The sequence below is a fragment of the Ricinus communis genome, chromosome 8, assembly GCF_019578655.1.
Source record: "Ricinus communis isolate WT05 ecotype wild-type chromosome 8, ASM1957865v1, whole genome shotgun sequence".
NCBI lineage: Eukaryota > Viridiplantae > Streptophyta > Magnoliopsida > Malpighiales > Euphorbiaceae > Ricinus > Ricinus communis.
In genome coordinates, this window is record NC_063263.1 from 10307430 (window position 1) to 10334257 (window position 26828).

At 33.0% G+C, this 26828-nt stretch overlaps 5 protein-coding genes across 12 annotated transcripts; all 5 read right to left on the reverse strand.

The window, feature by feature from the left end:
- Positions 1-2785: 2785 nt before the first annotated feature.
- Positions 2786-4080, reverse strand: LOC8282321 (embryo-specific protein ATS3B). The gene is made up of 3 exons (XM_002517574.4): positions 3596-4080; positions 3337-3444; positions 2786-3224 (listed from the first exon to the last, which is right to left on the reverse strand). The coding sequence occupies exons 1-3, from the start codon at positions 3716-3718 to the stop codon at positions 2964-2966; spliced, it is 492 nt and encodes a 163-aa protein (XP_002517620.1). The 5' UTR covers positions 3719-4080; the 3' UTR covers positions 2786-2963.
- Positions 4081-5231: 1151 nt separating this feature from the next.
- Positions 5232-8086, reverse strand: LOC8271442 (DNA-directed RNA polymerase III subunit RPC6). 6 transcript variants are annotated; one of them, XM_048377814.1, is made up of 4 exons: positions 7921-8086; positions 7293-7328; positions 6810-6913; positions 5232-5989 (listed from the first exon to the last, which is right to left on the reverse strand). In XM_048377814.1, exon 4 carries the CDS (start codon positions 5985-5987, stop codon positions 5277-5279), a length of 711 nt encoding a protein of 236 aa, XP_048233771.1. In that variant the 5' UTR covers positions 5988-5989; positions 6810-6913; positions 7293-7328; positions 7921-8086; the 3' UTR covers positions 5232-5276. The 6 variants fall into 6 exon arrangements, with proteins under 6 accessions (XP_048233771.1, XP_048233773.1, XP_048233772.1 ...); XM_048377816.1 differs by having other exon boundaries at positions 7293-7397; XM_048377815.1 differs by lacking the exon at positions 7293-7328.
- Positions 8087-12007: 3921 nt separating this feature from the next.
- LOC107261136 (embryo-specific protein ATS3B-like) lies at positions 12008-13490 on the reverse strand. Its single transcript, XM_048378359.1, has 4 exons — positions 13476-13490; positions 13077-13112; positions 12559-12666; positions 12008-12446 (listed from the first exon to the last, which is right to left on the reverse strand). Exons 1-4 carry the CDS (start codon positions 13488-13490, stop codon positions 12186-12188), a joined length of 420 nt encoding a protein of 139 aa, XP_048234316.1. The 3' UTR covers positions 12008-12185.
- Positions 13491-19278: 5788 nt separating this feature from the next.
- Positions 19279-21117, reverse strand: LOC8282323 (SPX domain-containing protein 1). Of its 3 annotated transcripts, XM_015718299.3 has the most exons (4): positions 20605-21117; positions 20370-20493; positions 19844-19930; positions 19279-19737 (listed from the first exon to the last, which is right to left on the reverse strand). In XM_015718299.3, the coding sequence occupies exons 1-4, from the start codon at positions 20890-20892 to the stop codon at positions 19568-19570; spliced, it is 669 nt and encodes a 222-aa protein (XP_015573785.2). In that variant the 5' UTR covers positions 20893-21117; the 3' UTR covers positions 19279-19567. The 3 variants fall into 3 exon arrangements, 2 of the variants coding, with proteins under 2 accessions (XP_015573785.2, XP_002517622.2); XM_002517576.4 differs by lacking the exon at positions 19844-19930 and having other exon boundaries at positions 20605-21104; XR_007217131.1 differs by lacking the exon at positions 19279-19737 and having other exon boundaries at positions 19924-19937; positions 20370-20747.
- Positions 21118-21850: 733 nt separating this feature from the next.
- On the reverse strand, positions 21851-25833 carry LOC8282324 (TSET complex member tstD). Its single transcript, XM_002517577.3, has 5 exons — positions 25673-25833; positions 23758-23871; positions 23026-23105; positions 22434-22558; positions 21851-22095 (listed from the first exon to the last, which is right to left on the reverse strand). The coding sequence occupies exons 1-5, from the start codon at positions 25723-25725 to the stop codon at positions 22024-22026; spliced, it is 444 nt and encodes a 147-aa protein (XP_002517623.1). The 5' UTR covers positions 25726-25833; the 3' UTR covers positions 21851-22023.
- Positions 25834-26828: the final 995 nt, after the last annotated feature.

Below are 26828 nucleotides of genomic sequence, written 5' to 3' on the forward strand. Positions count from 1 at the left end.
AATAACGAAATTGTCCTTGTCTATTGATCTTTGATAGGAGAAAAGAGGGACAGTGGCGGGAATGTAAATATCTTTTGGATCTTTTGGATGCAAATTTCGTTTGAGATATTTTATTGTGGAAAAGTTTCAATCTTGCACCTAATATTTAGGCCAAATCTCATATTGGCACTATATGTGTGTTTTGGTTCTGTTATGCCCCTATTTGGTCTAAAATATTCTAAATACACCCTTCTCTTAGTTGGAGCCAGTTAACACACTGTCAAAGAGAGAAAAAGGTAATTATTGTTGAAGATTATGAAATTCACTTTCATATAGGGAAAAGAATACTCATCAAATTTTAAATATTCTTCAAAGTATATATTTGGTTACTGAAAAGTTCTAGACATCCGTAGCCAAAATGATTACGTGAAAGACCAAAGTTAATATACAGTATTGACCTTAAAAAAATTATGTTTACTATATATATGGTTTTAATAATAGAAAAGTAGTCAACCAGAAATCTATCATATTTTTTAGTCTTTGTTTGTATAAACAAAAATAAAGAGACTTTTTGTTTAAAATAAGAGTTTGCACTACATTAATAAATAAAAAATATGAGTCCAAAACTTAAAAGGTACCTTACTATGAGTTTATATTGATGCATCTGAATAAAAAATGTGAAGGATAATTGGTTCCACAACCCAATTTTGTGCATGAGTATATGGACATATTCCCTTCCTTAATCTATTTGATTGGCTTTAGAACTGCTATTAAGTTGTTTTTCAACATGGTTTTTAAACATTAGGAACACTTTTGAAAGTTCATTTCTTTGGCTTAAATGGAAAAAACAAGTGTAACGGGTAAAGAGTAAAGACATCAATAAAAAAATTACAAAGTAGCAATGTCCTTGGTTTGGAACATGAGGAAAGGGTTCCGCATGTCCAAATATATGAACCTCAGATAGTAAGAACTTGAATGCAAAAGAGATGGTAAAGAAAATCTAGTGAGCTTGCCTTGATAGCAAGAAGACAATAATTATTTTTATTCGTAGATTTCAAATCACAAGCTAAACCAAATTGAAAAATAATCTTATTAACAGATTGAAAAGTAGAATGTCTCATACGAGAATGCTAGTATTTGTCAATCCATGTAAAATATATAAAACCTGAGGAAAGTTTTGTCATGCGACTGTTTTTGCTTATAGGAGGAAGTCTTCTCTTCTTCTTCTTCTTCTTCTTCTTCTTCTTCTTCTTCTTCTTTTTTATAAGAAAAATGATAAGTTCGTTTAATCAAGACCCCGTTATAGACGCAAAATTTGATAAATCAGGAAGGGATTGGCAACCCAAGCAGAGGTCGGACTTCCTTGTAACAGGGACTTTGTTAACTGATGTGAAGGTTTGTTGCTGGATTTGCAGACAAACCTGACAATAGAAAAACTAAATGAAGCAAGTTTCTTGCTTACTTGGGTGATATTAAGTAGCCATATCCTAGGAAATCTTAGAACTAGCATTCTTAAGCAAATAGTATTCTGATAAAGAAGAACAAAATTCGATAATCCAATGTCTTTGGCTAGGTTGAGGGCCAAGAGAAACAGCAAAAGCTTGAGAGCTCCCTTGAGTCAATCGATCTACTGTTTGCCCTTGAACATTTTTGCAAATAATAGCAACAACTGTTTTATCAGACAAAGAATTCCTTTTAATCCCAGTATGAATCATATGAGTAGCAAAACTTGGAAGGAGGACAGGACAACTGTTAGAAGATTGTTGTCTATTAGGAAAACCAGAGCGTTTCTCATTTAAAAGTAAGAATTCCTCTGCAAACTTTTCACTTTGACCGAGCTAGATAAATAGGAGAAAGTTGATTCTTTAAAAATAACATGGTTTTGTCGAAGCTTTTGCATTATTTTTCACATGTCTATATATATCTTTTTTTCCTTTTTCCTTTTCATTTCTCATTTTATATTCGCATTTGCAGACATAACGCACAACATGAATAAATCTAACATTCAATAGAAATAGACTTCAAAGTAAAAGAATTCTGTTAATCATTCTATAAATCGGGTTTCATAATACATTTTCATACCTTCTCTTTTCTTCTTTTCAATTGTTTTTTCTTTAAATATTTTGTTTTATTGGTTATGATGCTTAACAAATGCATTCATTTGTTCATGATCTTCTTAAACTTTATAATTTAAAAATATGCTTTATAAGCATAATGTTTAAAAATATATATCATTTTTTTAATAAATAAATGATCTTCTTAAACTTCACATATTGCGCAAATTAGTGACTTGCAATTGCATTGAATTATGTTGCTGGCCGGGAACTTGTCCTTGTCGGAGTAACCTTTTGTCAAAAATAATTTCTAATTCAAAAGATAAAATCTGTAAAAGTAGAAATGGTTCCATCGCAGGAACAAATAAAATCTGTCTCAAGGAAGGTAGAAAATAGACCCAACAGCCAGTAAGAATAAGCTATTTTCAAATAGAACTACACTTGAGGATCATTCAATTCTGGACACTTGAGGATCATTCAATTTAGGTAATAACAGTGTATATTTAAGGCTCGGTAATCTAAAATAACTTAGAGAATGTTAGACATTAATCTAGCGGTTATTATTTTAAAAATTTCAACAAAACTGCATATTTAATACACGAATTTAAAACTTTAATTAGGGTCGAGAAACAATCACACTGTTCCTGTGATTAAAATAAGAAGCAAAACCTGCTTATAAGGTAAAGAATTAAATTTTTGATAACTCATTTTCCTTTTGAGAGTTTCCAGAATAGCAAAGAATGAGAAACAAATTATCAACCATTATCACACAGACACTCCAATGCCATTATCATTCTTTTAGAATAGAGAGTTGATTGTCAATTATATCTCACAAACAAAGCTGCTCTCATTACAAGGAAAATATAAAAGAAAGCTAAATATGCATGCTTACAGAACTCCAAAATGACACCAAGACAGTACTTATATTGTTCAATTGGATGACAAGGCTCCATTACAGTAATTGAAGCCAAACCAAACACCATTAGGAATAAAGGTGTTGTATGTAAATGTAACAGACTTGGTATAATAACCATAAACAGTCACAGTCTTTGGTTTCCAGCCATCATAACCACTCCTATAGAGATACACATAGCAAATCTGGTATGTGCAAGGTCCTTTTATCTGAAATGTATCTGTAGAGCAACTTTCAAATGTAGCTGAATATGGATCATCTAATCTTGGAGCATAAACCTGATAATCATTCATATTTGACCATTTTCAAATAATTCTTGCAAAACCCATTACAGACAACACAGTTTCCTCAAATGGGTTACTGTAAAATTTGAAGATTTTAGATGCTAACCTGATTGCCATAAGCATCCCCAAATGCAAGACTAATTTGGTCTCTTGTATACCGAGTTGAAGAACAGCTTGTTGTTATCTTGACTGTGTAAGAACAGCTATTTGCATTCTAGAATAAAAAGATGTGTTGACCAATTGATTTAGACTCCATATCCCCTTAAAGAAATAATTGACGAAGAAATTTATCTTTCTAGCTCCCTAAAAACAATACACACACACACACACACACACACACACACACATGTGGAATACATCCGTACCTGGGTAGCGTTGATCTTGAAAGATTTCAGAGGCTGTGGCAGAGGAATGATTGACCTGGCATTCGAAAGGGTGACTATTAAGGCCAAGAAGAGCAGAAATGTCACGGCTTTGCCTTTGATCATTTTGCCAACAACAGAGAGAGGGAGAGAGGGGCAGAGCGTGTGTGTGTGGGTGTGTGTCAAGATTTTGGATAGTCTTTGAGGTGCAGTGATGGCACATGATAATTGATATATACAAGTATCAATGAACTTTCCAGCAAACAAGGGTACATCAGTCTTTTAATTTACTCTTCCCTACCTACCTAAGACATATTGTATATCTCAAGCAATGTAGAATATACTACTTTTTAGAAGCTGTTTTTGGCAGTCTCCAAAAACTTGCAAAATTAAGAAAATTTTCCTTTTCTATTTTCTACTTCTGAAAACACAGAGTCCAGGTTGGGAAACCAACAAATTTGCCCAATTTTAGACATAATATTGCAACTCGGGGTTCTCTTGTCTTGGTCTCGTTGAAGAGAAATAAGGATAGAATTTTCTTTTTCAGGAGAATCAATAGGTATTTGTGGTACACTTGGCCATTAACAGATAAGTTGCAAAAACGATAACGGTAAGTGCTGGCTTTAGTTTTCAATGTCATTTATTAGCCACATGTATAATCAATAGATATTCCTTCTCCCTCTCTTCTTGACAATCAATCGGTGGGCCACTTAATAATAAATTCCAAGTGTTTATGGTTAGAATTTTGTTTGAGAGTACTCAAAGGTAAGCAATAATCCGGACTACAGGTGTTCTTTTCTTAACAAAATCTCACACGTAGCATTGTAGAATTTTGAATCCGTATATTATGGTTCATTATTCATTAAAATTAGTAAAATCTTATCGTCTTACTGTGAAAGTAACTTGATTAATATTTAACATGAGTATTAAAAAATTTCAAACTCAAACCTCTTTATTTAGCATTCAGTAAAACTTTATCACCGTATAATAAATGTTAAGAATTCTCGTACACCTTAGATTAAAAAATAAAATTAAATAATATATATGTAAAAAGGAAAAAAAACAAAAAATCATCTGCTTTTCCATTAAATTTTACTAACAATGGTACTCTGATCATGACCCAGTTCATGTTCGTCTTACTACTCTCTGTTTCTAGCGTCCAGTCTGGAACAGCACAAAACAATACAGCTTTTTTAACACTTCTGATTACTCAAAAGTGGCATTCGTGCCGGTCGATCCAAAGAAGATAATCAGTGATGTGTTTTATCATCAGTTAATCAGTCCAATAAGTACTGTCAAAGGAAATGTCTAATTCACATTAGAGGGGCTCTAATCAAATACTTTCTTTAAGAGCTTCTTCTAATCCTGATGATGCAAAACTGAGAAACATGTTAATAATACAATTAGGCAGAGATGCTTACGCTTTGCAATAGAACGATTATTCGTATTCTTAACTCCAAAAATAAAATTATGACCTGGTTGACATCCTTCAAATTTATCTTTATACAGCAACACTTACCCCTCTGCATCGAAACACAGTATTGCAACAAAAAAAGTTCATTGCATCTGTTGCAAACTTATGATAAGGCATATTCGCATTGCAATTGGTATCCAAAGATGAAATTTTGGGGGCATCAGATAATGCAAAACAAAGCAATAATATCTGCAGCTGAACACAATGGAGTCAAAAATCCAACCACTTGCTATAGTAGACGCAAGTTTGTGGAGAGATAATACCATCAGGTGTACATTGACTTATACGTGGACAAACTCCACATGGAATGGAAGCCATTGCCCCAATTCTTGGCTCTCCTGCAGTGCTTCCCTTACCAACGCATTTATAACAAACTTTTCCAATTGGAATAAAACTAAACTCTAACATTCCATTACTCTTAACTTCTATGAGTGCATTATCTAAAACCAATGCCTTCACAATCTCTTCAATTTGCTGTTTTGTTAATTCAGTATTAAAGATTCCGCTCCTTTTGATCGAGTCGGTAATTCCTTCCAATGTAGCAACTTTCAGCTTAAGTACTTGCTTGGTGCAGACCTCTTTCAAGAGCTTTATGAACTCCGTATCGAGGTTCCCTTCAACATACCATGCCCCTCCAGTTATTTCCTTCGATGGTTCAAATTCTGTTGCCATGTAATGTTTCCTTCCCTTGTTTTGAATGTTTACCACCTCTTTTATCAAATTCTTGGCCTGAAGTACCTTTAGGGATTTATTTACCACATTGTCGGGAAGGTTGGTTTCCCGTTTCATGTCTCGTGTCCAAATTCCCATATCTTGTTTGCTCCATATCACATTATAGAGGGTGCACTCATGTTCCGTCAGAGATTGAGCTGGAGAACTTGATTCTGGCTGTTTCCGTTTTAGTGCCTGTGATCGGTTCATTCCTATTCAAAGGAATGGAAAAATAAGTATATCATACATGGGGTACATCAAATAAGCAATTTGAGGGTACTTCTTCTGCAAGGAGCTATACATTGAAAGTTCCAGCATATGCATCAAAAAGCCATACAAGCCTTCTTTTTCTTTTTCTTTTTTTGATCAAGCAAAAAGTCATGCAAGCCTAGTAGCTCTATTTGGCTGCTGAGAAATCGTAAATAAACTTGAGCAACAAGAAGAAATAAAACTCTCAATCTTTACACTTATGGTCATATCTTCAACAAGAGAAAATAAAAAATCTGCATCAACTATATCTACTACCCTTGCAATCAAGCTGAATTCACATCTTATAAAACACTTTAGGCATAGAAGTCATTAATCTATTTTCTTTAATTATCCAACTGTCCTCAATCTTATTATTGTTGAAGGAGATTCCGAATGCAAACTATGACATTCAATTTTATGTTAAACTCTCAAAACAGATTGTTAAACGAAATCTCTCCAAAGCTTCAAAGAAATGACTTTTGATTCAATAACAACACCCTTATTTTTGTTTTCTATGCACTCCAAATCTAACTGCAATTGCAATAAGCAATTCAGTTGTCATTATATAAGTTTTTCTAGCTAGTGAAAGCTTTATTTTCTTCGTAAAAGTGGCAATACATAGAGAAAGATATTTCCTTGCTTTTAATTTAACAAAGATTAAACAAAGAAATAATTTTCATTTTTTCTTTTAGGCAAACAATCAAACACCTTATGCTGAAGAAACCAACAAAATGGAGTCCATTTATATCATACAAGATATCGAAAAGGTTAAAAGAATCTTACTTGATGGAGACTGAGACGTCAAGTGTTCACTAAAACCTAAGTTTTTTAATGTTCAGGCTCGGCTCGTGAAAAATTGACTGAGCTCGAGCTCGGCTCATAATTAGCTGCATAATATATATAAATGAATTACACTCAAGCTCGACTTGTTATTAGCTCAATATTTTATATAAACGAGCTAAGCTCGGGCTCGACTCATATACAAGCTCGAGCTTACCAATATGTAGTTGTATATCTTATAAATAAATTATTCACAAAATAAAATATGTAAATAACTTCCCAAACCTAAATAATTAAACCAAGTTCTTAACAAAAAAAAAAAAAAAGAATTTAGCAAACTCCATAGTAGCAAATTAGAAAACAAAATTACCAATAGCAAATTAGAATACAATAAAGAAAATTCCAACAACAACATGTCATAACACAAGTGATATAAGGCAGCTTGGAATAACCTGAATCCTGCAAAAATAATGAACAATTTAATACCTCTTGGATATTATAATCATTTGTTGAATCCTTCACCTGGAGAAAGGAATACAAAATCACTTGTCTTAATCAAATTTGCAATGTGTAAAAACATCAAACTTTGGCCTGAAACAATAGAAAAAAAAAAAAAAAGAGAAACAAACAAGAAAAGAACGACATAAACACTAGTAGAAGTTAGAATCATTTGCGGGTGGAAAATTTTCGAACCAAATGTTTCATAGATGATAACATTGGTCGACTTGAATTATTTCAACGCAATACTTTTCTAGCTAATGGAAACATAGTGTTTGAAACCCAAAAAGTTCTTTGAGTAAATTGCTCACAGCGTTTAACATAGAAGTTCACCTCTTTTCTTTTTTTTCTTTTAATACTCAGAAGCTAGATTTACAACTTGAAGGCCATTAAACTAAGAAGATATCAGTTTATTAAGAAAAGCTATAAGACCAACAATAATCTCAATCTGTTAAGACAAAAAACTTCGTTATGAAGCTCAGTCGATCGCATTTTTCCAATTTATTTAATTGCTAAGTCCCAAGTCTTATTTTGGTATCAATTTCTTTTTCATAGTTATCCATCTTCAAGCTTTAAAAGAAAAAAAAAAAACAAATGCAAAGAAAGAGCTGCTCACCTGGGTCGTGACAGAAAATGATGGAGGAGGAAGGCGGCTGAATCGTGACAGAAAATGGAGGAGGAGGCAGCGGAATCGTAAAGGAGGAGGACGGCTGGAAACTTGACAGTACTCGATGGAAGAGGAGGCCGGCTGAGTGGTGACCGAAAATGGAGGAGGGCGGCGGCTGAACAAATGGGGTTATGTACGTTAGTCTTTCCTTTATTTTAGTTTACAATTATATCAAAACTATTTAATGTTGATTTTGGAGAAAAATAAAAATGAGATAAATTAGTCAAAATCTAAAAATAAATATTAAATTTAAATTTTACTGCATAATAAAATCTAAAATTTTTTAAATTTTTTATATCATATTTAATTAATTAAAAATTAGTTAAATTATTTATATGAGATTATAAAAATGTTTTTCCAATTTTAATTTTTGAAAATTATTTTTGAAAAAAAAAAACAGTCATTTAATGTCAAAGACATCACTATTAAATAAATACATGACAAAAGAACTTGCCTTCTGAAGGATGCTCAAATCCAGAATCTATAATGGCTCGTAGAAGCTCTGGCTTCAGTAGGAAGTCTCTGAAACCTGAACTGTGTATCCCAACATATCCCCTGCATTATACAAAGTAAAGCCACATGAATACAAGAGACTCTGAATAGTCACCCTATACGAAGAAGATCATCCACTAGCACAAGGAAGTACATTAAAACTACAAAGTAATGATTAACAATACTGAATGCCAATTGCTAGCTCGAACACAGACACAGACCCCATTTCTCAAATACAAATTTACCAAATGGAATCCAAATACAGAAGCAAATAACTATCGAAAAATAAAAATTAAGAAAATTGTAAAAATAGTATCAAAAGAATTTAAAGGAAGAAAAAACTTTTTAGCAGTATCAGCCGCTTTAGCAGAGACAGAGTCAGGGCTTTTTCCTCTTCTTCCTCGTAGTCGAGTAGCTCCTCCTCGTAAGCCTCGGTATCTTTAACTTCTTCCACTCTAATTTTACCTGTAGAGTAAAATTAAAATCCAAATCTAGTTTTAGGGTTTTGACAATCACATAATCTGTACTGTTTTTAAGAGAAACTGAGTTTACCTTAAGAGCTTAAAGAAGACCTAGTGCCCACAGAAAATTGAACTTAAGAACTAAAATGTAAACAAATTGGAGGAAAAAAGAAAGGAAATATCACTAGGGTTTTGAGGTGACTGATATATGAGAGGATAATACTATATCATATATGCGGAGGAATTAGGCAGTGAAGGATTGTGATAGAATAACGAAATTGTCCTTGTCTATTGATCTTTGATAGGAGAAAAGAGGGACAGTGGCGGGAATGTAAATATCTTTTGGATCTTTTGGATGCAAATTTCGTTTGAGATATTTTATTGTGGAAAAGTTTCAATCTTGCACCTAATATTTAGGCCAAATCTCATATTGGCACTATATGTGTGTTTTGGTTCTGTTATGCCCCTATTTGGTCTAAAATATTCTAAATACACCCTTCTCTTAGTTGGAGCCAGTTAACACACTGTCAAAGAGAGAAAAAGGTAATTATTGTTGAAGATTATGAAATTCACTTTCATATAGGGAAAAGAATACTCATCAAATTTTAAATATTCTTCAAAGTATATATTTGGTTACTTGAAAAGTTCTAGACATCCGTAGCCAAAATGATTACGTGAAAGACCAAAGTTAATATACAGTATTGACCTTAAAAAAATTATGTTTACTATATATATGGTTTTAATAATAGAAAAGTAGTCAACCAGAAATCTATCATATTTTTTAGTCTTTGTTTGTATAAACAAAAATAAAGAGACTTTTTGTTTAAAATAAGAGTTTGCACTACATTAATAAATAAAAAATATGAGTCCAAAACTTAAAAGGTACCTTACTATGAGTTTATATTGATGCATCTGAATAAAAAATGTGAAGGATAATTGGTTCCACAACCCAATTTTGTGCATGAGTATATGGACATATTCCCTTCCTTAATCTATTTGATTGGCTTTAGAACTGCTATTAAGTTGTTTTTCAACATGGTTTTTAAACATTAGGAACACTTTTGAAAGTTCATTTCTTTGGCTTAAATGGAAAAAACAAGTGTAACGGGTAAAGAGTAAAGACATCAATAAAAAAATTACAAAGTAGCAATGTCCTTGGTTTGGAACATGAGGAAAGGGTTCCGCATGTCCAAATATATGAACCTCAGATAGTAAGAACTTGAATGCAAAAGAGATGGTAAAGAAAATCTAGTGAGCTTGCCTTGATAGCAAGAAGACAATAATTATTTTTATTCGTAGATTTCAAATCACAAGCTAAACCAAATTGAAAAATAATCTTATTAACAGATTGAAAAGTAGAATGTCTCATACGAGAATGCTAGTATTTGTCAATCCATGTAAAATATATAAAACCTGAGGAAAGTTTTGTCATGCGACTGTTTTTGCTTATAGGAGGAAGTCTTCTCTTCTTCTTCTTCTTCTTCTTCTTCTTCTTCTTCTTTTTTATAAGAAAAATGATAAGTTCGTTTAATCAAGACCCCGTTATAGACGCAAAATTTGATAAATCAGGAAGGGATTGGCAACCCAAGCAGAGGTCGGACTTCCTTGTAACAGGGACTTTGTTAACTGATGTGAAGGTTTGTTGCTGGATTTGCAGACAAACCTGACAATAGAAAAACTAAATGAAGCAAGTTTCTTGCTTACTTGGGTGATATTAAGTAGCCATATCCTAGGAAATCTTAGAACTAGCATTCTTAAGCAAATAGTATTCTGATAAAGAAGAACAAAATTCGATAATCCAATGTCTTTGGCTAGGTTGAGGGCCAAGAGAAACAGCAAAAGCTTGAGAGCTCCCTTGAGTCGAAGTACTGATCTACTGTTTGCCCTTGAACATTTTTGCAAATAATAGCAACAACTGTTTTATCAGACAAAGAATTCCTTTTAATCCCAGTATGAATCATATGAGTAGCAAAACTTGGAAGGAGGACAGGACAACTGTTAGAAGATTGTTGTCTATTAGGAAAACCAGAGCGTTTCTCATTTAAAAGTAAGAATTCCTCTGCAAACTTTTCACTTTGACCAGCTAGATAAATAGGAGAAAGTTGATTCTTTAAAAATAACATGGTTTTGTCGAAGCTTTTGCATTATTTTTCACATGTCTATATATATCTTTTTTTCCTTTTTCCTTTTCATTTCTCATTTTATATTCGCATTTGCAGACATAACGCACAACATGAATAAATCTAACATTCAATAGAAATAGACTTCAAAGTAAAAGAATTCTGTTAATCATTCTATAAATCGGGTTTCATAATACATTTTCATACCTTCTCTTTTCTTCTTTTCAATTGTTTTTTCTTTAAATATTTTGTTTTATTGGTTATGATGCTTAACAAATGCATTCATTTGTTCATGATCTTCTTAAACTTTATAATTTAAAAATATGCTTTATAAGCATAATGTTTAAAAATATATATCATTTTTTTAATAAATAAATGATCTTCTTAAACTTCACATATTGCGCAAATTAGTGACTTGCAATTGCATTGAATTATGTTGCTGGCCGGGAACTTGTCCTTGTCGGAGTAACCTTTTGTCAAAAATAATTTCTAATTCAAAAGATAAAATCTGTAAAAGTAGAAATGGTTCCATCGCAGGAACAAATAAAATCTGTCTCAAGGAAGGTAGAAAATACACCCAACAGCCAGTAAGAATAAGCTATTTTCAAATAGAACTACACTTGAGGATCATTCAATTCTGGACACTTGAGGATCATTCAATTTAGGTAATAACTTAGAGAATGTTAGACATTAATCTAGCGGATGGCAAAATATTATTTTAAAAGTTTTAACAAAACTGCATATTTAATACTCAAATTTAAAATTTTAATTAATAAAATAATATAAAACAATTACCAAATAAGATACGGAATATGTAAAAGACAAATTTAGGGTTGAGAAACAATCACACTGTTCCTGTGATTAAAATAAGAAGCAAAACCTGCTTATAAGGTAAAGAATTAATTTTTTGATAACTCATTTTCCTTTTAAGAGTTTCCAGAATAGCAAAGAATGAGAAACAAATTATCAACCATTATCACACAGACACTCCAATGCCATTATCATTCTTTTAGAATAGAGAGTTGATTGTCAATTATATCTCACAAACAAAGCTGCTCTCATTACAAGGAAAATATAAAAGAAAGCTAAATATGCATGCTTACAGAACTCCAAAATGACACTAAGACAGTACTTATATTGTTCAATTGGATGACAAGGCTCCATTACAGTAATTGAAGCCAAACCAAACACCATTAGGAATAAAGGTGTTGTATGTAAATGTAACAGACTTGGTATAATAGCCATAAACAGTCACAGTCTTTGGTTTCCAGCCATCATAACCACTCCTATAGACATACACATAGCAAATCTGGAATGTGCAAGGTCCTTTTATCTGCAATGTATCTGTAGAGCAACTTTCAAATGTAGCTGAATATGGATCATCTAATTTTGGAGCATAAACCTGATAATCATTCATATATGACCATTTTCAATTAATTCTTGCAAAACCCATTACAGATAACACAGTTTCCTCGAATGGGTTACTGTAAAATTTGAAGATTTTAGATGCTAACCTGATTGCCATAAGCATCCCCAAATGCAAGACTAATTTGGTCTCTTGTATACCGAGTTGAAGAACAGCTTGTTGTTATCTTGACTGTGTAAGAACAGCTATTTGCATTCTAGAATAAAAAGATGTGTTGACCAATTGATTTAGACTCCATATCCCCTTAAAGAAATAATTGACGAAGAAATTTATCTTTCTAGCTCCCTAAAAACAATACACACACACACACAACTTTCAAATTTATCTTTGTCGAGCTTACCAATATGTAGTTGTATATCTCACATTATAAATAAATTATTCACAAAATAAAATATGTAAATAACTTCCCAAACCTAAATAATTAAACCAAGTTCTTGACTAAAAAAAAGAATTTAGCAAACTCCATAGTAGCAAATTAGAAACAAAATTACCAATAGCAAATTAGAATACAATAAAGAAAATTCCAACAACAACATGTCATAACACAAGTGATATAAGGCGGCTTGAAATAATCTGAATCCTGCAAAATAATGAGCGATTTAATACCTCTTGGATATTATAATCACTTGTTGAATCCTTCACCTAGAGAAAGGAATACAAAATCACTTGTCTTAATCAAATTTGCAATGTATAAAAACATCAAACTTTGGCCTGAAACAATAAAAAAAAGGAAAGAAAAAGAAAAAGAGAAACAAACAAGAAAAGAACGAAATAAACACTAGTAGAAGTTAGAATCATTTGCGGGTGGAAAATTTTCGAACCAAATGTTTCATAGATGATAAAATTGGTCGACTTGAATTATTTCAATGCAATACTTTTCTTTTAATACTCGGAAGCTAGATTTACGACTTGAAGGCCATTAAACTAAGAAGATATCAGTTTAATGGCCTTCAAGTATTGCATTGAAATAGTTTCATCATTAAAACAGTAAAACAGTATACCAACCATACAGTATTTCATCGTTAAAAATGGCAGCAATAATACCTGATAGGAACAACACCAACGATGGGCGACGGGAAGCAGCAACGATGGACGACGGGAAGCAGCAACGATGGGCGACGGGAAGCGACGGAAATAGCGGCAACGATGGGAAGCAATGGGAACAACGGCAACGATGGGCATAAACACCAGCCCGTGTTGGGAACAGAGGCATAAACACGTCCCGTGTTGGCATCAATAGGGTGAATTAATTAAATTATAAAAAAGGTATTAAATTATATTCATAGTTTAATTTTTTTTGAAAAGGATGAAACAAAACTTAACAAAAAAATTGTCAAAACATAACAAAGTTAAGGTTTTTTCATTGTTGCCGTTCCCAATCGCCCATAATTGCTGCCATTCCTGTCGCCCATTATTGCTGCTATTCCCGTTGCTTCCCATCGCCCATCGTTGCCGCTATTCCCATCGCTTCCCATCGCCCATCGTTCTTGCCGCCGCTTTCCGGCCGCCCATCGTTCTTCCGCCGCCCATCATTGCTGCTGTTCCCATCAGGTATTATTGCTGCCATTTTTAACGATGAAATACTGTATGGTTGGTATACTGTTTTATTGTTTTAACGATGAAATTATTTCAATGCAATACCTGAAGGCCATTAAACTGATATCTTCTTAGTTTAATGGCCTTCAAGTTGTAAATCTAGCTTCCGAGTATTAAAAGAAAAAAAAGAAAAGTATTGCATTGAAATAATTCAAGTCGACCAATGTTATCATCTATGAAATATTTGGTTCAAAAATTTTCCACCCGCAAATGATTCTAACTTTTACTAGTGTTTATGTCGTTCTTTTCTTGTTTGTTTCTCTTTTTCTTTTTTCTTTTTTTTTTTATTGTTTCAGGCCAAAGTTTGATGTTTTTATACATTGCAAATTTGATTAAGACAAGTGATTTTGTATTCCTTTCTCCAGGTGAAGGATTCAACAAGTAATTATAATATCCAAGAGGTATTAATCGTTCATTATTTTTTGCAGGATTCAGATTATTCCAAGCTGCCTTATATCACTTGTGTTATTACATGTTGTTGGAATTTTCTTTATTGTATTCTAATTTGCTATTGGTAATTTTGTTTTCTAATTTGCTACTATAAAGTTTGCTAAATTTTTTTTTTTTTTTGTCAAGAACTTGGTTTAATTATTTAGGTTTGGAAAGTTATTTACATATTTTATTTTGTGAATAATTTATTTATAATGTGAGATATACAACTACATATTGGTAAGCTCGAGCTGGAATTCGAGCTTGTATATGAGTCGAGCCCGAGTTTAGCTCGTTTATATAAAATATTGAGCTAATAACAAGTCGAGTTTGGGTGCAATTCATTTATATATATTATGCAGCTAATTATGAGCCGAGCTCGAGCTCAGTCAATTTTTCACGAGCCGAGCCTGAACATTAAAAAATTTAGGTTTTAGTAAACACTTGACGTCTCAGTCTCCATCAAGTAAGATTCTTTTAACCTTTTCGATATCTTGTATGATATAAATGGACTCATTTTGTTGATTTCTTCAGCATAAGGTGTTTGATTGTTTTCCTAAAAGAAAAAATGAAAATTATTTCTTTGTTAAATTAAAAGCAAGGAAATATCTTTCTCTATCTATTGCCACTTTTACAAAGAAAATAAAGCTTTCACTAGCTAGAAAAAATTATATAATGACAACTGAATTGCTTATTGCAATTGCAGTTAGATTTGGAGTGCATTGGAAAATAAAAATAAGGGTGTTGTTATTGAATCAAAAGTCATTTCTTTGAAGCTTTGGAGAGATTTCGTTTGACAATCTGTTTTAGCTCGCATTTCAATGGTCATTTCACTTAGCTCACTATCCTTGCTAATTTTAAAAGCATCTAGTTCTTTTAAAATCTTTATCACCTCCAGAAAATAAAGATTTAAAGTAGAGTACAATGTACCAGATAGCTTGCAAGTAGCATCGTAGAATTTCTTAAGAAATTTTATTAGCACCTTAGCTTTAGTCCAATCTACTTCAGTAGGTATATCATCACCAAAATCAGCCAGGAATTTGGAGTCTATGTCCTCCAACATATCAAAAGCCTTTTGATAGCCCAAAGCACAATCTAACATCAAATAAGTTGAATTCCACCTAGTTAGGCAATCTAACTGTAAAGAGGACTTATTCTTTAAATTTGCTAACTCGCAAGCCTTCTTAAATAGATCCATTCTTTGAGGACTACTTCTAATGTACTTCACAGCATCTCTAATTTTTTTAATGGAAACTTGAGATATTTGAAGTCCATCTTTCACAATTAATTGAAGGATATGAGCAAAACACTTCATATGAAATGCATCTCCACCCAAAATAAATGTATTTTTCTTTAATAATCTTTTCTTCAACTGTTGAATAGCAGTGTCATTACTAGATGCATTATCAACAGTTATGCACATGACTTTTTTTATACCCCACTCCTCCATACAAGCATCTACTGCATTACCTATATTTATACCTCTATGACTCTTAACAACACAAAAATTCAATATCCTCTTATGCATATTCCAATCAGCATCTATAAAATGAGCAGTCAAACAAAGATAGCTTAAATTTTGCAGACTTGTCCAAGTATCAGTGGTCAAAGAGACTCTTTGACATTGTGTTGCAATAATGACTTTCAATTTTTTTTTCTCTTCAGCAAACAAAGTGAAACAATCCCTCACAATGGTGAATCTAGAAGGAATAATAAAATCAGATACAGCAACTTGAATAAATTCTCTAAACCCTTCCCTTTCCATAAATCTAAAAGGTAATTCATCTTTAATTATCATTCGAACTAATGCTTTCCTACAAGCTTCTTGATCAAAACACCAAGTTCCAATCTTAGGACTTTCTGTATTTATGGACTTTAAGAACGTTAGGGTCTTTTGCGATTTGTCCTTCTTAATCTCTGCATCAATCAACTGTTGTTTATGAGGAAATTTTTTACAGGTTACTCGCAAGTGTTTCCTAAGACCCGAAGTTCCCATGGCAGTACCACCTTAGTAATTCTTACCGCACCATAAACACCTAACTCTACTCATCTCTTTACCATCAGAGTTCTTAAATTTTTCAAAATGCAACCAAACAAATGACCTAGTTTTACTAGGAGGGGAAGTAGGTGGATCAACAGTATTAGTACCTTCATTAGTGTCAACAGTCTGCATTTCTTTTTCTGTTGGTGGTGGACACAGATGTTTACTTGAACAGGCAACGATACTGTTATTGCCAGCAGATGAAGCATTATTTTCCGATGGAGGTGGAATTGAAGCTAACCACAAGCCATCGCTGTTTGAAGAAGTAGAATCAGTTGTTTTCCTCTTCTTAGTGCTGGATAGTTGGCTAACTCCATGTTTTACCATCTTTATAAACTGCAAACAGTTCAATAATGCAACGGGAATAGCAATAAAAATGGCAGCACTAAAACAGTATTTCATCGTTAAAACAGTAAAACAGTATACCAACCATACAGTATTTCATCGTTAAAAATGGCAGCAATAATACCTGATGGGAACAGCAGCAATGATGGGCGATGGGAACAGCACCAACGATGGGCGATGGGAAGCGACGGGAAGCAGCAACGATGGGCGACGGAAAGCGATGGAAACAGCAGCAACAATGGGCGACGGAAAGCGACGAAAACAGCGGCAACGATGGGCGACGGGAAGCAATGGGAACAATAGATGGGCGACGGGAATGGCAGCAATGATGGGCGATTGGGAACGGCAGCAATGAAAAAATCCTAACTTTGTTTTGTTTTGACAATTTTTTTGTGAAATTTTGTTTCATCCTTTTCAAAAAAAATTAAACAGTAAATATAATTTAATATATTTTTTTATATTTTAATTAATTCACTTTGTTGACGTCAACACGGCCGTGTTTATGCCTGTGTTCCCAACACAGTCTGGTGTTTATACCCGTGTTACTTTCTGTGGCCCTGCTCCCTAAAAGTTTCTTTTTCTTTGATGTTTGATGCACCCAACATGGTCGTGTTCACGCCTGTGTCCCCAATACAGGATGGTGTTTATGTCTGTGTTACTCTCTGTGGGCGTGCTCCCTAAAAGCTTCTTTTTCGTTGATGTTGATGCATCCAACACGGTCAGTGTTGAAAGCAACACGGCCATGTTCAGCTTTCTCATGCCCATACTTAGCTCGTTTCAATAGCTTTGACGTCCAATTATGCTCCAATTCTTCCCTTTATCATTCTTTGATTTCTTTTGGACCTAATGCACATAAACAGACGGATAGGGTGAGTGTTGGGACCAATTCACATCCAAATGTCCATATAATCAATCTTAAAAACCCCATTTAGATGTGTGTATTTTACGCACATCAAATAACCCCATACTTCGCTCATTACTTGTCCTCAAGCAATCAAAAGTAAAATAAAAAAAATAGTATGTATACTAAATTACTAGTATCAATATACTATGTGACATATTAATATATATAACTTATATTTTTTATAGAGTATAAAGTATATTATAATATTATAGTTAATTTTTAATATGTATTATTTTTTATATTTCGATAACAATTGCTTCAATTATATAAATGATAAATATGAAATAGTTTTTTATAGAGTATATGTATTATTTTTTTAATATGTATTATTTATATAATATAAATAATTATTTATAAATATATATAAAAAATTTGGTTCTACGGTTTGATCCGGATCAGTACAAGACGGATCGGTTCTAGTACGGTTACAGTACGGTTTTTACTAAAGAACTAGTACTATACCGTAATAGTAAAAAAAAATCGGATCAGTACAATTCGGTTATAAAAACTTTTGGTTTTTTTCGGTTCTGGTATTTTTCGGTACGGTTATTCAGTTTGGGCGGGAATCACCGAGATCCATGCTCAGCCCTAATGTAGACTGAGAAAAAAGATGGCAAGTTGCTCGGAAGACTTTGACTTGGTAACCTTGCTGGAGTATTCATACACACACACATAAATAATTGGATAGTGTTGAAGGACTTGAGACGCTGTGGCAGAGGAACAATGACCTAGCTTGTGAAAGGGTGAATATTAGTATTCAAATATCAATGAACTTTCCAGCAAACCATGATACACCATTCTTTTAATTTCCTCTTCCCTACCCAAAACTAGACCTCTTCATTATTTTAAAAAAAAAAAAAAATAAAAAAAGACTTTTCACTGTAATGATCAAGGGCCAAGATATATGTCAGTTCTAAATTGGTTTATATGTTAGCCAATGGAATTAGTAGTTTGAGATCAGTTGTTAATGGAATCTTGTATATAAACCAGCTACAGATTGTAAAAGAGGATTATCAAATACCATAATACAATATCAGTTTCCATTCTCTCCCAAACTCTTTCAATCTTATCTCTATTCCTCTGTTTCTCATCTCTTTCTTTCTCTTTCTCTATCTTTCTCTGTTTCCAACCACAAGTTATGACCTCGGGCCATAACATTCCCCGCTTGAATACCACCTATCTGAAAATCTGGCTTACTGCTGCATATGAATGCTAACTCTAAAACTAGAACTTTATATATTAAAATAACAAGTGAACCAACCAATCACTCGAATTAACCATTATAATTACAGCTCAAAAAAAATATTGATATCATAAAATTTATTTTATAAATATTAAGATCCATAATATTCATTTAAATATAATTTATTTGTCTTCTGAAAAAGATAGAATTTATTTATAAATTGGACTAGATCATTTCTAATGTTTAGAATTCTTGAATTTTTTCTTCATAAGCCAAAAAAAATCATTAGACATGTAATGCAATTACTGAGTAAACCAATATCACATCACAGTATTAAATCATTATTATCATAATCATCATTACAGCATCCATGAAAGTATAATACAACTTCCATAATCATCATATTACTAGAGTAGAGGATCTCTGTCATTGTATTTGCACACTGTAATCATGTATAAGCTAGCAAAAACTATAAGCTTTCTCTTCTTGCAATGGTCCAGGATCATACATTTTATAACTATATCTAGAGAAGGGGTTTTTCTCCTAGTGAAGAAATTATTTTCTTATCTGTATCTACATAAGCAAGCTTGGAATGGACATTAGAAGTCATCTCGAAGAAACAGGCGAGCCAGCATTGCTTCAGCCTCCTTCATAAGGTTGTAAAGCAGATCAGTGGAGAAGAATGACTGCTGCATAACCTTTGGCATGGTAGAGAACTCAAAGGTTGTGCCTGTCTTCTTGTTGTGCTTCTTGACAATTTTTATCAATCCTGTTTTTAGAGAACAATTATAATAACAGCAAGGACTTCTTTTCTCCTTTTGAAAGTTACAAGACCCTTTATACAAAATATTTACCCAAAGGAAAGAGCAATTTACCAAAATGCAAGAGACTTCCTGCTTTGCGCAAATACAAGGTAGTAGGTATGCAGGTAAAGTATATCCATTCGCAACCCTTAGTTTCACCTAATGGCTAGTGGGAAAAATTCATTTGTTAGCTTTGCAGCTCAGAAATTGAGCAAAGAAATTATTTTTATCTGTAGCAATTTCTGCTAACAAAATAATCTTCAGAGTGGGCAGTTAACAGACTAGTAAATTAAGGACTGTCCAGTGAAGTAAACTGGCGGAGCAGCCTGACAACTGATTCTCCCTCTTTCCATCTAAATTAGCTTTGAATGGTTATAGTGAAAAGAATTCATGCTTCACTGTCAATAGAACTGTGAACAGAAAACTTCATTTGTTTCTGCTCCAACTGATCGACCAAACATGCACCAGCCCGTGACATATGAAATTGAATTCAATTCAATATAACGTTTTAAACATTCTATCATATCCTCCGTCGAACGATTTCATAGAAATGACTCCGAAGTCGCGCAAAAATAAGAAAAAGAAAACAGAAAAATACCTGTAAAATTAAGGGCACTGTACTGGAGTAGCAGAACCATTTCTCCGTGAAATTTTAGGATATCCTTCTGCACTTCTAGCTTCTCTTCATCACTATGCAAGTTTGCTGCTCTAACTTGCAGCTCCTGCAATACCAGCCCATTTGTAATCTGCTCCCTCTTTATGTAAAATAGTAAATGTAGCATAATGATATCATATTTCTAAGCAACTTGACAGAACTGGTATACGGTAAGCACCTTTAATCTGATGATGTAATCTTCTTCTTTATCCAAATAAAATGTGTTAACTTTCTTGAGTTCATCATCTAATAATCTGGAAAAACCAGTTCTAAGTCCCCTATTATTTACTTCCAAAAATCTTCTAGTTGCATATCTTGGCCATCTTCTAGTAGCGACAATCTTTCCCCTGGATCGAGGGTAAATCAGCTTCAACTGCTTCTTCAACTTCTTGTATGATATGAACTGACCTTTCCATGCGCGAAAAGTCCTCTCGACCTCATCGCGAAGCATCTTTCCATACTTCATTCCTCTCCTTCTTTCTCAACCTCCACTATTGGAGGATGAGATAAGAAATGATATTCATATATAATTACAGCATGTTCTCTTAGTCCTGGATCAGATATTCTCTAAATAATAATATTTATGCTTAAACAAGTGAACATGTTTCTTTGAACCAACCGAAAAGCTAGACAAATAAGGATCAGTAAATGTATGACGAACGTAACTTGCTGTTAATTCAAGAATTCTCGTCCAAGTAATGAATTTTAATTGGAAGTTAAATCTGTCCGAATTCAAGACCATTTTGGATCTTTCCTGAAACCAATCGGAAAGTGAGGTATACATTCTTGTTTTCTTCTACCAACCATCTAGTGCTTGTAGTTATTGTTGTGGACGCCTCTTTTTAGAGAGCAGAATATAACGTAAAAATCCAAGAATGCAGCTGTATTTCCAACAAAAAAAAAAACTATCTCACTATGGCAAAGAGAGTAACTTGGAATTTAATGACGAATGGGAATAATTAATCATAATAACACTTTCTTAGTCGGCTGTCATGATAGGAAAGAAACATGGAGGAACTTGTATACAGAATTGGGAATACACCGGAAAGTATGTTTGCACCTTCTACTGGAATCATGAAACTTCATAAGGGTTTCCATCTGAATTTTTTAGCATTTGAAGCATGTCCTGCAGCCCCATTCATCTCAAAAACCAGAGAGCATGCATTTTCAAGTTAGGGTTTATTCCGATTTGGGATATTTTGAGGTTGAAGTAGTTTCTCTAATGCTCTCGAATAAGATCTATAGACCAGAGTACTCCGTTTATACTTATTAAAGGGTTAGATCACTTTGACAATTTTCCTGCCAATTATAGTCTAAAAATGGCAACATCTGAACACCGTCTACTTTCATCAAACTTTGTGTTCATGGCATTCCTCCCACTGTAAATATATTGATAAGCTAGTTCTAAGAAATTGTCACCAGCAAGACAACAAATTCAGGATCTTAAATAGAAGAAAATTAAGTACAAAAGAAATACAGTGTGGACAAATAACAATGGCAATCATTTCGAGACAACAAGATCAACTGTGTTTTCCATATGATACAAAAACCAAAGGACCATCGCCATTTTTCTGATTACACGAACCAGCTTTTCTACTCAGAAATCTGTTGGAGGTTTTAGTCTCATCAATCTTCTAATTCTGTCCCTGTCAGTATTCTCCAGCAATCCCTTCAAAGAATGGAAAAATAGATAAGTGTTTGAAGACGCAAGAAACAGCATACAATTATGTGTATTTGTTTAGAAGGTGAGTGTGCAACAGCTAGAAGATGCCACTTAAGGTTATAATAATGGCTGCAAAGCTTAGTTGTCATGCCATTGACATGGTAATCAAAACATCCACGGCAAGGTGAGCCCATTCTATTTTGTTACTATGTCCCCATTAAAACATATGGTCATGTCATGACCAAATTTAATAAGGTTATGCTACCCTACCTATTTAAGTATTTAAGAAACTCCCAAACAGCTAATAAGGCAGTTTAAAGCTAAACGTAGTTTACCACCCTTACCTTCCAAACTATTTCGTCCAGGCATAAGCATATCTTTCCATACTTGTCAAGGAAAAGTCGCTCAGTCGGAGGCTTCCCACATACATCCTTCACGGCTGAGGTGATAGCAAAGATGACTTCTGCCACTACAGGAAAACCATCCCAAGGAAAAGAAAAAGAAAAACCATATGCTCATCAGTAATCCAGTCAATTACATGCTCAGAACCTCCCCATTCTATTTTGTGTTATTTCTTATTTTGTACATTACAGTCCAAACAGGTTACACTACAATTTCCTATCAAAGGAACCAGAAGTGTCAAAAGTTTTTGCTTTACTTCTCAATAGAACCCATCTATCCATTCTAGTAGGCTGTTACAGGTGGCAGTCTAGCAATCTCAATAGAGGAGATGAACCAGGTCTTCACAGCATCAGAGGAAAATTACAGAAAAAAATGCCTGGAAGCAACTTAAACTAGAGGATGTACTAAAAGGACCTATATGTTGCAGGGTCTTCAACCCTGTAATGGTTTTGCATTCGTAAGCTTAATTGTTTTCTCATTTTTGCATAAACAATTAGGAGATTCTTAATGAAGATAAATTATATATATACTCACAGGCAAGTTCATCATACTCATCCTTGCCAACAACAAAAATGCTGACATCCCCAAGCACTGTGTACACAATATACACTGACCTAATAAAATGAAAAAAAAAATAAGAACACCAATCCACAGGGAATTAAGTAATATAACGCGAAAAAAAGTTTTTGGATAAACTAGAAAAGAATATAACAAATTTAGAACTAGCTATCAGTTAAGCTTGCAACTTAATACTATAAAGAGATTTAGTATAGTAAAGTTGAATGGTTCATGAGCAGATGAAATTTGGGACTACCTATAAATTATCACATTGAATGAATGAAAACAGCATATCAGCAAGGTTTCCTGTCAAGCAAGAATGTCCAAAAAATTTCCCTCTGTTATCAAAATGTCTTAAATTGAGTAAAACGATTTCCCTACTTTGGTTTTGGAAACAACAGAATCAAATTTGCAGAAGTTATCCTGCTTTCTTGGGAAAAATGCCACTTCAAGCATTAGAAGTGGAAAACTGAGATGGTAAAAATTTATTAACCATTTCCTGACATCAAATTTCTAATATAACAAGAACTATTTTCCCCAAGAGTTGCACCATGCAAAAATAAGTACTGAGACAACAAAATTTGTGGCAAAGCTGATTCAACAATTTTGCACTTTAACATTATATCAAACTGAATCAAAAAGATTTGCTATATAGGGAAACTAAAGTTACATTTAAATGGATACTGCTAAACAACAGAGGTTACATACTTGTGGGAAGCAACAAGAAGCTCTTCATTTTTTACACCTTTAAGATTATCCGCCCCCAGCTTAACTAAGAAAGATCTCCAATGCAATCGCTCCTCAGCTGGAACTCCACTAAATCTGAAATAATAACTAGACAGTTGAATCGATATGTTGACAATTTAATTGTAAACAGAAAGAAAATGAAAAGTGGTTCCTTTCAAATAGAGACCAAATTATTATTAACAAATAACAACAGGTTTTCCTCGACATCTCCCAGATGCAGATTTCTCACTTTTATGAGATCATCAAATGGAGCATGCCCATATCAGGCAGGATGCTTTATCTTCCCTCAAAAAGCAGAACATATGAGCTCCTCATGCAACAAGCTCTTCTAGAAACAGAAGACAGCACCATCCATACAAAGCATGGTGCAGTCTAATCCATTATCTCTTATTCACCACTGATGAATAACAGACACGCACATGTCTAACTCTAGTTCGGCTCTAAAGCAGTTACAATTACATATCAGAACATGATTTAACTGGATTCTCTTTCAAAGGGAATGATAGAACTAAAATTTAAAGGAAAGAATGACATATGACAGTAATCAAGCTGTCACATCTTTCATTTAAACAAAAGGAATATGTGAATTTTTCTTTTTTAATCTTATAGGTTGTTGTGCATTTCTTTTGTGTCATTGTTCCCCAAGCTCTTCAGGTCCACAAATGATCAATTGAAATTCTAAAACTACATTATCTCCTATAATGGAGTATTAGATAGCTTTTGCTTGACATGATCAAACACTTCCCATCATTTTACTCAGCCATAGACATACAAAGAAAACAAACTCACAAGTCGTACTAAAATGCAAGAAAGGAAATTTTGGAAATACACACCTAGCACTACTAGACCTTAATAAAATTTAAGGCTAATTTGAGTTGAATTAATTACCATTTAAAATCAATGTATTGATAGTCAGCATTTCATACTACATTTCCTGTTGCCAACAAGTGATAAAACTCCATAATATCACTCTCTTAAGCTTAACTCCAATACAGCTTTCACCTTCTTATGACTCCCTCTATCCTAAAGAAGTCATTCACCACCTCTCCCCCCCGACATCAACTCCAACTTGGAGTTTAAAGTAGCTTGAATATAGACATATAACAAGAGAAGCAGCATTACATTGACTGCAACTGACCCTTAAAACCTACCCGCTATGATTTTCTTCCCATCCTAATAACCTCCTATCCGTATTAGCAGAAGTGCTAAACAGATTTTGATTCTTATGCCTGAGCAAGGTTATTTCTACGAGCAAACACAGAATTATTATATGTGGAATCCAAAGTATATCTTGATCATAACAAGTATCACCAATCTACTTGTCAACTCTCTGCAACAAAGGGAAAACACACGAAAACATATTAATTTATAAATTCTTTTGATTCTTTTCACCATCAAATTGTGCAAATGCTGCACCAAAAATAGGGTCTTGCTAACAACCAGCAATGATTCTAAGCTTTAGCTTTTTCTCATGGAATGGCCTCTCTCAAGAATTTTACACGGTGGATCTACTTGTTTCAACAAAATAATGTCCTTTCAAGATCAGTAGAGCATGTCTTGCTGATCCGTACCAAATTTCCCTTACTGTACACAAAGGTTTTGAATTTGATAAAACACTGTTCAAAGAAAACTGAATTTCCTTATATGTAATCACCATAGTTCCAAATTACACCCTTCTAAGTGCCATATCAGCTAAAATGATTAATAAGAAGTCATTTGAATTCCTATAAAACTTAGAATCCAAATAATTAACCTTCCCAGAACCCAAATGCACACATCAATAGAAAGATATAACATGAACCAATTTCAGATTGAACAAAATAAAGAGAATCCAAAAAGAAGTAATTAGAGTTGAACATGAACACATCATGCGTACCGTTCGATCAAGATGTTGCCTTCCACATTGGCAAACAATACTGCAAGTATCATTTTACCTTTTTCTTTTTTCTGTTTTTTCTTTTCCTTCTTAATTTCTGTTTCCGGTTCGGAATTTCGATTTGAAAGTAACCGGAAAATAGAAGTGTCTGTCTAAAGAAATTGCTCTTTAAAGCTACCGTTTAGATTATTGATTTTATACCCCCATACTTTTACATATTTATTAAATCGCCCCTATCCAATCTTGTTTAGTTTTATTTATTGACCTCTCAATGTTTCAAATTTCCAATTTGTTTCTTTTTCTTATTTTTAAGAAGATGGAGAGAGAGATATATGCATTCGTACATTTGCCTCGAAATTTTATTTTAGCTCTTTAGTTTTTATTTTAATGTATTTGAGTCCTTCAATTATTCAATAAGCATAAATGAGTCACATTTTATGAGTCTAGTCTCACGTTATCCTGCCTCCTGAACCAAACACTACTTATAAGGTCATGAATTACTAGCAACATTCAATTAGCATAAAAAATAATTGGCCACCTCTTACTACAACTATATAATTAACTCCATTATTTTACTAATTTATTTCATATTAAATTGATTTCTTTTATATATGATAAAAGTACATATATGAATAGTTATAGCACTACAATTAGAAATGGCAACAGATGAGGACTATTAAGAAAAAAATATTTAAACACAGAACTCGTTTAAAATGTAATTATTTAATCTATTTAAAAATTGATTTTATTATCCCTTAATTAATACTACTTGTATACTATATGAGTTCATCTAAAATTGATTATTTATAAATGTAATTTATGGTATTAATCATGTTTTACATTCACTAGAAATTTGTTTATATAAACAAGTTTAGGTAATAAAACAGGCATCTATTTAATAGACTCATTTGATATATAAATATTAACAAGATCAAAAGATAAAATTAAATTAATAAAATAACATATTATAATGAAATAAGAATACTAATTAAATGAAATGAATAAAATTCAAAATCAATCAAATATAAAATATGAGTAAAATATTAATAGATATCCGGTACTCGTGGATACAAAAATCCAAACTATATTTAAGTTCGTCACTGAGTATTAAAAATTAAATCCGAATTCATATCTATCCGAATCCATATCTACTTGA

Coding starts and splice junctions, on each gene's coding strand:
- LOC8282321 (XM_002517574.4), bottom strand. CDS start 3,718: ATGATCAAAGGCAAAGCCGTGACATTTCTGCTCTTCTTGGCCTTAATA. Junction 3,445..3,595: donor TCAAGATCAACGCTACCCAG/GTACGGATGTAT, acceptor TTTTTATTCTAG/AATGCAAATAGCTGTTCTTA. Junction 3,225..3,336: donor GGGATGCTTATGGCAATCAG/GTTAGCATCTAA, acceptor AATGATTATCAG/GTTTATGCTCCAAGATTAGA.
- LOC8271442 (XM_048377819.1), bottom strand. CDS start 5,987: ATGAACCGATCACAGGCACTAAAACGGAAACAGCCAGAATCAAGTTCT.
- LOC107261136 (XM_048378359.1), bottom strand. Junction 12,667..13,076: donor GTGATTATAATATCCAAGAG/GTATTAAATCGC, acceptor TTTTTATTCTAG/AATGCAAATAGCTGTTCTTA. Junction 12,447..12,558: donor GGGATGCTTATGGCAATCAG/GTTAGCATCTAA, acceptor AATGATTATCAG/GTTTATGCTCCAAAATTAGA.
- LOC8282323 (XM_015718299.3), bottom strand. CDS start 20,892: ATGAAGTATGGAAAGATGCTTCGCGATGAGGTCGAGAGGACTTTTCGC. Junction 20,494..20,604: donor ATTACATCATCAGATTAAAG/GTGCTTACCGTA, acceptor CTGGTATTGCAG/GAGCTGCAAGTTAGAGCAGC. Junction 19,738..19,843: donor AGGAAGTCTCTTGCATTTTG/GTAAATTGCTCT, acceptor CTCTAAAAACAG/GATTGATAAAAATTGTCAAG.
- LOC8282324 (XM_002517577.3), bottom strand. CDS start 25,725: ATGATACTTGCAGTATTGTTTGCCAATGTGGAAGGCAACATCTTGATC. Junction 22,559..23,025: donor TGAGTATGATGAACTTGCCT/GTGAGTATATAT, acceptor GTTTTCCTGTAG/TGGCAGAAGTCATCTTTGCT. Junction 22,096..22,433: donor TGGACGAAATAGTTTGGAAG/GTAAGGGTGGTA, acceptor CATTCTTTGAAG/GGATTGCTGGAGAATACTGA.